At 46.5% G+C, this 10,000-nt stretch overlaps 1 protein-coding gene across 1 annotated transcript in view; it reads left to right on the top strand.

Annotated features, from left to right (window-relative positions):
* Positions 1-2,489, top strand: part of sema4d (sema domain, immunoglobulin domain (Ig), transmembrane domain (TM) and short cytoplasmic domain, (semaphorin) 4D) — a 65,382-nt gene extending 62,893 nt beyond the window's left edge. Inside the window, 2 exon segments of the mRNA XM_072662198.1 lie at positions 1-44; positions 1,144-2,489. The exon segment at positions 1-44 is cut by the window's left edge and continues 3 nt beyond it. Coding sequence (XP_072518299.1) covers positions 1-44; positions 1,144-2,177 — 1,078 coding nt within the window. The 3' untranslated portion in view covers positions 2,178-2,489.
* The last annotated feature ends 7,511 nt before the right edge of the window (positions 2,490-10,000 follow it).

The raw sequence follows: 10,000 nt of genomic DNA on the forward strand, positions 1-10,000 counted from the left end.
GTTGCTTCAGAACCTCAGAGGAGATGCAGGCAGATGTCCTTCATGTAAGTGCTGTGAACATCCCATTACATGCATTATGAATCTTTCCTGGCTGGTTGAACGCTGATGAGTAGATGATGATGATGATGATGATGATGAGGAGGATGAGGAGGAGGAGGAGGCTGTCTGTATAGCATCTACCCACAGTGCATTAGTACTATTAGCCAAACAGGTCTTGAGTGCTGTCAGAGTGCTGCTGATGCGGGCTGATGCAGGAAGTGCTGAAGCGGCTGAAGCTTGTCCATTTGGTGCATTTTGCACATTAACTGGATGTGTGTAACATCACGTAGACCTAAAACACAAACATGCCAGGCGCGGATCGTATATAATAATACATAATAACCTATAATAATAAACATATATAATCACAGTGCTGATTTTGTTTTAAATCATATCAAACATGATGCATGAATGAATGAGAGAAGTAGTTCTTCATTAATTTAGATCAAAAGAAGGTTTAATAAGTGTGAAATGAAAAACAGCGAGTAAATAATGAATCTGCATATTTAGAGGCATTTTTAATTTTATGGTAAAATAGGAAATAATTTAAGCAGAAATGTCTCACTGCATGCAGACAGTACAATAAACAATTTAGTGGAGAGAAATAAATGAAAAACAAAAAATGTGTATATGTATATCATTCATCAAAAACCATCTGACAAAAACCTTGTATCTCACTTTTTTCCATTTTTGACCTGGACATCATTTGAATCTGACAGCTGTTCTTTACATTGTGTCCAAATTTGGTAACGAATGAACCAATAGAAATGTAAAAGTGTGTGTATTTTTTATATATATATATAAAATTATATATAAAATATATAATTAACCATTAATGTGTGTAACCATTAATTACACACGTGTGTGTAATTTATAATGTATTTATTTTAATTTATTTTATATATATATATATATATGTGTGTGTGTGTGTGTGTGTGTGTGTGATTTAGAATTTTTTTTATTATATATATACACAATGCATTTTTTTACACATGTATTAACTGATTTATTATTTTTCATATTAATTAAGTAGTTGTATTTCTGTGATCTGCGACAGTGTCCTATCTCTCAGTGACCCTCTCCCCCTTCACATCTCTCCTGCAGTAAAGCCCCGCATGGCGGACAGCTACCATCAGGTGGTGGTAAAGCCAGGCAGTTCGGCAGAGCTCCCCTGCAGGGTGCGCTCTAACCTGGCGCAGGTGCAGTGGAAGGTAAACGGCAGCGTCCTCACCGAAGCCTCCCACTTCCTCCTGATGGGGGACACGGGTCTGCTCATCTACAGCGTGGCTCCGGAGGACCAGGGCCGCTACGAGTGCTGGTCGGTGGAGGCGGCGGCCGGCAAGAACTTCACCCGCCTGGTGGCCGGATATGACCTCCAGTTGGACCTTCCGAAAAGCGAGTCTTCGTCATCGTCATCCGGGCGCGTTCTGTCTTCCGCCGACTTCATTGACGAGTCGTATCTCGACCTGTCTACGGTGCGCTCCACCACCACCGCCCCAGGGGCCAAAGGCGACAAAGGTAATAACGGTAACACGGCAGGACCCTCTCTACTAACATCCACGGAGGCATCCCCACTAACCCCCCCAGCCGTCAGCACCACCACCTCCTCCTCCTCCAGCAACATCAACAGCGCAAAACCCCAGCCTAAACTCTACCCTCCTCTCGAAGCTAGCGACTCGCCCCCACGGCCCGAAACCCTGGACCCCTCTGCCAAGTACCTCCAGTACGACAACAGTGGCGCCCTGCTCTTCCTCTTCCTGCTCTTCTTCCTCCTCTTCTTGTGCTGCCTGACCTACAACTGCTACATGCAGTACCTGCCCGCTCCGTGCCTGCGCCTCCGCACCGCGCTACTCGGCTCGCCCAAAAAGCCCCAGCCCGAATACATCGCCTGCGAGGCGGGGCTGATGGAGGCTGTCCCAGAGAAACCAGACCAGAACGGGGCGCAGCAGCAGCAGCAGCAGCAGCAGCTCCGAGCGCTCCGAGACACTGGATACGAGACGGAGCCGGAATGCGGGAACGGGAAAATACCGTCGCAGAGCTACGACGAGGCCGACGACAGCCCGTCCAAACAACGACCGTTTGACATAGACTGTGAATCGCAGCCGATCGAGTACGCAGACGCGGACGCGCCGTACTGAGACGGCTTCAGGAACGACGGAGGTGACGATGGACAGCCTTGTCTGGTCAGGATGGTTTCGGGAAAATTGCAAACCACACATGCCTTCTTGCTGGGAATGGTTTCACTGCTGTAGTTCGACGATCCGATCCGAAGATTTGGGAGGGGGGCGGGTGGGAGTGGCTGATTTGCATAATTCTGCAAGCAAAATTCCGCATATGATTCCAAATTGGAAACGTTGTTTACCAAATTGGTAAGTTAGCTTAATGTTTTCCAAATTGGAACAGTGTTTTTGGATGGGCGGGAGCAGGGGATTTTTTTTTTTTTTTTTTTTTTTTTTTTTTTTATATAAATATATAGATTCCCCACAATCCTCCCTGAAGCTGTGCTGTCACTCCGCAATCAGTTTCGTCCTCCATCCTTGTGTACTACTCTCAGGGACGTGCATCGTACTTCCGTACTTCGCCAAATAGTCAGGAGTCCGAGCGGAGAGCTGCTCCGAGTGGTGCTCTGAGCAGTGCAGCAGAGGCAGGAGGGCTGCCCCATGTGTTGGAAGGTGAGCAAGGCAGCGGGGACTCGAGATGAGCGTACAGGGGAGATGAAGATGAAGATGAAGATAATGTTGCCGCGTCAGTAATGATGTCAGTAGTGGTTTGACTGAAGCTGGCGGGGTCTTCCTCCTGCACTGTCAGTATTTGTGGTATTTAATAGGAAGTAAACAACAGGGGGGGCCAGGGGGGCCGTGGGGGGGGGGGGGGGGGGGGGGGGGGGCGGTATGCGACACTGGGACACACCTTCCTGTCGAACCCACACTGGTGTTGTATCGCTGTGTGACGCTGTGAGTGCCTACACTGCACTACACTGGTTCCAGTGACGGGATTGGTGTTCGGGATTGGGGGCTTAGGTGGTCTTGCTGTGGTCTTATTGGCTGGTGTGTGTAAAAGATGAATTCCTGGCTTCCTGAATTAATTATTATTATTTTTTAATTATTAAAGTGTCCCAACTTGCTGTAACGATTGAGGCCATGTGGTTTTATCTTTCTTAAGAAAATGTTCAGTTCAGTTCTTAATTTTTTTATTTTATTTTATTTTATTTTTTTTGGTTATTGGTATTGTTTTTTTTTTATTAAAGAGAAGCTTTATGTTTTAGTTTTAAAAATATATAATTATTTAAATGTTAAATTAGCAGCTGTAGGATATTTTTCAGTTTTAATAATAGTTCAAATCTCTGTAGACGACTTCTGTGTTCCTCTTCTTTTTTTTTTTTAAGGACCCCCCCTTTCTCTTAATTTCCCACTTTTCATAAACCCTTTCTCTCTTTCTCGCCCTCCTCTCTCCCCCCTCTGCACTCCTCCCTGTTTCCCTGCACAGTTTGCTCTTCTGTCCCCTCTGGAGGCGGCCTCTCAGTCTCTCGCTCCTCCTCTTCATTCTCCTCCTCCTCTCCCTCCTCCTCCTCTTCCTCCTCCTCCTCTGTGTGGAGAGGTGGTGTTGGGGGGGCGAGGCTCCTTCCACCACTGCTGCCTCAGCAATCATGGGGCATCCACTCCCACCAGGCCTTCCTGCTCTACTGCCTGGCCCTGGGTGAGTGGTACCTCTGACCTCCAGCCTGACTTGTGTATCTCTCTCTTTCTCTCTCTCTCTCTCTCTCTCTCTCTCTCTCTCTCTCTCTCTCTTCTTTCACACATTTTTATTCACGTTTCTTATTCTTATTCTCTCCTCTTTTCTCCTTTATGTCTCTTAATTTTTTTCTCGTCTTAGTTTCTCATCTCCTACTTTCTTTTAGTTTCTCCTCATTGCTCCCCTTCTTTTTTCTCTTCTTAGGTTCTCCCATTCTCTCCTCTTCTCTACGCTCTTCTCTTCTCCTCTTTTATCTTCTCATAGTTTCTCCTCATTGCTCCTCACTTCTCTTTTTCTTCTTTTTTCTTACCTCTTAGTTTCTGTTCTATGTTCTTTTATAGTTTCTCCTCCTTTCTCCCCTCTCCTAGTTTCTCATTTTCTCCTTAGTTTCTCCTCTTTTTGTCTCCTTTTTTCCCTTTTAGTTTCCCTTATTTTCTCCTGTCGTCTCATTATTTTGATTAAGGTTCTCCTCTTCTTCTCTCTTTTCTTCTCTTAGTTTCTCCTCTATTCTTAGTTTCTCCTCTATTCTCTTCTTAGTTTCTCCTCTATTCTCTTAGTTTCTCCTCTATTCTCTTAGTTTCTCCTCTATTCTCTTAGTTTCTCCTCTATTCTCTTAGTTTCTCATCTATTCTCTTAGTTTCTCCTCTATTCTCTTAGTTTCTCATCCATTCTCTTAGTTTCTCCTCTATTCTCTTAGTTTCTCATCTATTCTCTTTTTAGTTTCTCCTCTCTTCTCTTAGTTTCTCATCTATTCTCTTAGTTTCTCCTCTCTTCTCTTCTTAGTTTCTCCAACTCTCTCTTGCCTGCCTTTGCTGTGTGCCTGGTTTGTGGATCTCTCTCTCTCGCTCTCTCTCTCTCTCTCTCTCTCTCTCTCTCTCTCTCTCTCTCTCTCTCCTGGTCTCAGTACTCCAGACAGTAGAACAGTGTCTTCTCTTCACTCTTCCTCTTTCACCTCCGTTGTCTGATGTTCCAGAGGAAGGGTCTCCTCAGACTGCTGTAGTTCGGTGTTTAGAGGAAGCTGTTGTGGAGCACTGAGATCATGCTCGTGTATCTGAGAGTGATGCATGTTGCCATGTGGCCAACCTGCAGTCTGTCATTTCACAACATGGTGTAATGAATATAAGGGGGGGGGGGGTGAGCTTCCTTCTGACCCGGGGGACTGGTTTGCACACAGCAGTAGCTGATCCTTATTTAATTATTGTATGAAGATTTTTTATTATCTGTTTCTCAAAGATTTCCGTTCGCCACTTCAGACTCTTTGTTGTTTTTCTATTGTTCGTCTCAACTGGCGAATCAGACAGACTGTGGTCATGTGATACTGGACTGAACGCTGAAGAGTCGTCTCGGAGGAAATCGTTTTTTAAAAATCGCCAAAAAAAATCGTCAGACGATCAGAGTGAAAGACGATTCTTCGGGTCCAGTATAGTCGTTGTCCACATTACCTTGGTGATATCTGTACAGTGTAAATATAAGTACATATGAATTTCTTCAGCCTGTACATACTGTTCTGTCATTTTTAGGGAGCGTCAATAAATTTTCAATTTGTCAGATGCTGTTCAGTTCCTTCCTTCCTTCCTTCATCAAAACGGCTCTAAATGTTCGGATTATTTTTCTGTAATAATCGTTTTTTTTTTTTAAATATAACCATTAAAAAGAATGACCAGCGCTCCGAGTGTCCCAGCAGTCTAACAAGCTGCCCCTATGTCCTAAGGGTCACGAGGTCAAATCCCATGCCATTCCGCTTTGCCATCAGCAGCCGGAGTCAGAGAGAGCACAATTCTTGTGCCGTGCTCTATCCACCAGGTGGGTAGATGGCGCTGTCTCCCCTGGCGTCTGTTAGCTGGTGTGGTGGAGCTGGGGACCCGGCACTTTCCTCAGGGCATCGCCCGGCAGGTGGTGCCCTGTATTGGCGGTGGAGACGGGTGGGGTAATTGGCAGAACCAGATTGGGAGAAAAATGGGATAATTCGACGAAGAGCACAACTGGCGGCGCTCTCTCCGGGTGGGTAGATGGCGCTCTCTCTCCCCTCATCACTCTACAGGTGTCTGTTAGCTGGTGTGGTGGAGCTGGGGACCCAGCGCTGGGAATCTGAGCATGTCGACTGCCCAGTGATGCCAAAATTGGCGGCAGTTGGATAAGGGGTGAGGGGGGGGGATGGCTTTACATGTATCAGAGGAGACGTTACCCTCCTAGTGTCGGGAGCAATGCTAGTGCTAGGGGGAGCTAGTAAGGGGTGGGGCCCAGTTGACTCACCATTAAAACCCTTGTGTGTGTAGTCAGGGTTGGTTTTCTCCAGTATGGTGAGACCCACCGTGTTTGACCCACCCCTCCAGCATGAAAATTAAATGATATTTTTGAATATAATATAATACACACTCCACTCATCAGCCATGACCTTAAACCCACTGCCAGAATCACCAGCCAGTTCTTGCTGGGTCAGAACATCTCCAAAACATCAGGCCTGGTCTCGTGGGGTGTTACTGGTATGCAGTGGTCAGTACCGACCTACCAAAAGTGCTCCAAGAAAGGACGACCCCTGAACCAGCGACAACAGGGTCACCAAAGTTTCCCTGATGTCTTGTGGAGTCCATGCCTCGATGAGTCAGAGCTGTTTGGTGGCACGAGTGGGGCCTACACAATGTTAGGCAGGTGGTTTTAATGTTATGGCTGATTGTTGTATGTACTGTACTGTACGACTGATCATCACACCAGTCAATTAATTAATTCCCATAGTATTCAGATGTACCATGTGACCGAAAGACTAAAGGGACTATACAGCTCAGTATAGCAGGTGTATGTGTATACACCTTATGTCCAAAAGTATACAGACACCCCTTTTAAGTACAGAATTTATATGGCTGATACAGGTGTTCAGTGGCACATACACACACAAAACTTCTATAATCTCCATATAAAAGCACTGGCCAATAGAATGAGACACTGGAGCAGCCGTATGTGAGCCCAAGTGTCCGGTGTCGAAGGAGTAGGCTTTGGACAAAAGTATTGGGACACCTGCTCATTTCATCTTCTGAATTCAAGGGTATTAAAAAGAGCTGATCCTGCTTTTGTTGGAGTGACTGTCTCTACTGTCTGGAGGAGCGTTGCTGTGGCTGGTGTGGACTGCCAGTGTGCTACCACACCATGGGGTGGAGAATGGTGTTCTATTCCTGGTCTGGGTGACTATACTGCGCTACACCAATAAGAGTCAAGACTCAGGGCAAGACTCCCACCTCGGTGATCCGAGAAGCCTTGTAAGTCGCACCAGCCATCATTCCAGAGAACACACTTCTTCCACTGCTCCACAGCTCAATGTGTCTGGGGGGCTTTATACCCACCCCTCTAGCCCACACTGCCAGGAATCGAACCCCAGTCTCACCCACACCCACATTGTGTGGTAGCACACTGGCAGTGGTGTCATCTCCTGCGCCACACCAGCCACCACAACGCTCCTCCAGAATCTTCCCTGGACAGTAGAGACAGTTACTCCAAACTAACTAACAAAAGCAGGATCAGCTATTGTTAATACCCTTGATTTCAGAAGATGAAATGAGCAGGTGTCCCAATACTTTTGTCCAAATGTTTGCAGACATCTGCTCCTCAGCATTTCTTCTAAAACCGAGGGTATTAATAAGGGGTTTGTCCTCTTTTGCGGCAGGAGCAGCCTCTACCAGTCCGGGATTGCTGTACACCAATGTTGGAACATTGCTGTGAGGAGGATTTGGATTTGATTGGCACGGTGGGACGGGCACAGTGACCATATGTTTATCTTTGATTTATCTGTATTATTCTATTGGCAGTACTTCTCTACAGGGACTAGACAAGTTTTGTGTGTGTGTGTGTGTGTGTGTGTGTGTGTGCATTTGCACATCTGTGTCAGCAATGGGTGGGATTTAAAGTAGCTGAATGCATTAATTAGAAGGGGTGTCCACAAATATTTGGACATTCATAAATGCGACTGTGAAGTGATTGGCCCTTGACTCCCCCACAAAGCATGGCTTTTCATTTGCAGGTCAGCACTGGATGCAGTGGGTGTGTGGCTGGTATTTGCTGGGCTTGGGTTCGAGCTTGGTGTGTGTGTTGGGTTCTGGGTTGGGCTAAGTTGTGTAAGTGCCATTTGTCCTTCAGGTCCCAGTGACGTAAGCATTCACTGGTACTCGAATGGGCGGAGACTCCACACAGCCATTAACGAGTACAGACACACCCTTACCCAAGAATCCGTACTGGTGAGCAGCTGGGTGACGGAGGAGCCACTGAGTAAAGACACCCAGTACCGGTGCGTCGCCGCCTCCAGATCCGGGAATGACACATCCGAGACCGACCTTCGACTCAGCAGTGGAGGTAATGGATCCCGTCTGGGTTTGAGAAGACCCCTTTGTTGTGTCTGTGGTATGTCCTCATGGTCTTAAAAGGTTCCTATTCTATTGGCAGTTTTGCACAATAATACTTCCCCAAGCAAAATTACACTGATCATCCATAACATTAGCACCACCTTCACAAGACCTCTGGAGGTGTCCTGCTGTGGTATCTGTGGTATCTGACACCAATCCCAACGTTAGCAGCAGATCCAGGTGGGCGGGGCCTCCATGAGCATCAACAAGCCTTAGGTGCCCATGACCCTCAAGCCAGTCCACTAGTTGTCCTTCCTTGGAGCACTTTTGGTAGGTCGGTACTGACCACTGCATACTGGGAACACCTCACAAGACCTGATGCCTGATGTTCTGGAGATGTTCTGACCCAGTCACAGTTAGGTTCTTATGAAAGTGTCTCAGATTCTTACGCCCCAGTGAGTCTGAGTGAAGTCTGACTGTTCTTCACCAACCCCTGGACAGGAGCTACTTGACACTGCACGTGGCAGTGGTTTTAATGTTATGGCTGATTGGTGTTTTGCAGTGAAGTTGCTTGCCTTGCTTTTGCCTGATCTGGTGGCCATGTGAATCCACATGGTCCTAAGCTAGGCCATCACATGTAATGAGTCCAGGAGCTACAGACCAGACGAACAATGGAAAGGAAAGGAGACTTTGATCTCCATGACTCTTGCTTTTGAAGCACCAGACATAACAATAACAAAGACAACTGTTATATAGGTTCTAGTTGCTGGGACACGGCTGATCCATCGTCTGGGTTGTCATCATGCAGCAAAGGCTTGTATAGATTTAAAGGGAAATCAATGCTGAAGCTTTATAACTGGGTCACTGGTTCAGATTTGGGCCTAAATTGATTCAAAGGCTACAATAACAAAGTGGGCAAAAGTTTGTGGACACCTCATCTAATGCACCTATTTCTGACACAGATGTGCACAAATCCACACTCACATGCAGCTTATATTGTCCCTGTAGATAAGTACTGCCAATAGATTAGGACTTTCTGGAGCAGATGAACCAAACATGACCCTATCGGCACCATGCTGCCTAATGCCAGGCGTGGGCTAGTAGAGGGGTATAATAAAGCCCCCCAGCATTGTGGAGCTGTGGAGCAGTGGAAGAACTGTGTTCTCTGGAATGATGGATGGTGGTGGAGCTCCATCTAGTACTTGTGGGATGAATTGGAGTGGTGGTGCTCATCCAACATCCTGACCTCATTAATGCTCTTGTCACTGAATGCAATCAAATCTTCACAGCAATGCTCCTCTAGAAAGCCTTCTAAGAGACAGTAGAGACAGTTACTCCAACAAAAGCATCAGATCAGATCAGATCTTTCTAATACACTTGATTTCAGAGGAATCAATGAACAAGCAGGTGTCCCAATACTTTTGTCCATATAGTGTCTCATTCTTGCTTTGCATCATAAGCTGAGAGTTTCAGAATGGAGTGTGTGTGTGTGGGTCGGAGGGGTCGGGGGGGGGGTATAATTACCTGTCCAGGTAGAGTCATTGTTTTTACTGTTTGCAGATGAAGCCAATACTGTCTCTAAAGAGCTGAACCAGTGGAGGGACGCTCTGGCAGAGCATGAGCAACAGCTTCAGAACTGGAAGAAGGCCTGGGTAAGCTTTCAACCCCCCCCCAACCCACACACAAATCACAGCCAGATACATGTTTTTTGTTTTTTACCCCAGATCTGAGGATTTTTTGCCAGAGCTGCACAATAGAGCTCATGTTTACTGTTACTGCAGTATGCAAATGAGCCTTAAAACCACAGAACGCGGTCGCTGTTTCCTGTTTAGTTAGTGTAAGGGTGAAAGTGCTCGAGCAGAAGGCGGAGAGATAGCACTCATGGTTTCTGCATTCGCACG

This window comes from Salminus brasiliensis, chromosome 18 (assembly GCF_030463535.1).
Source record: "Salminus brasiliensis chromosome 18, fSalBra1.hap2, whole genome shotgun sequence".
Lineage (NCBI taxonomy): Eukaryota > Metazoa > Chordata > Actinopteri > Characiformes > Bryconidae > Salminus > Salminus brasiliensis.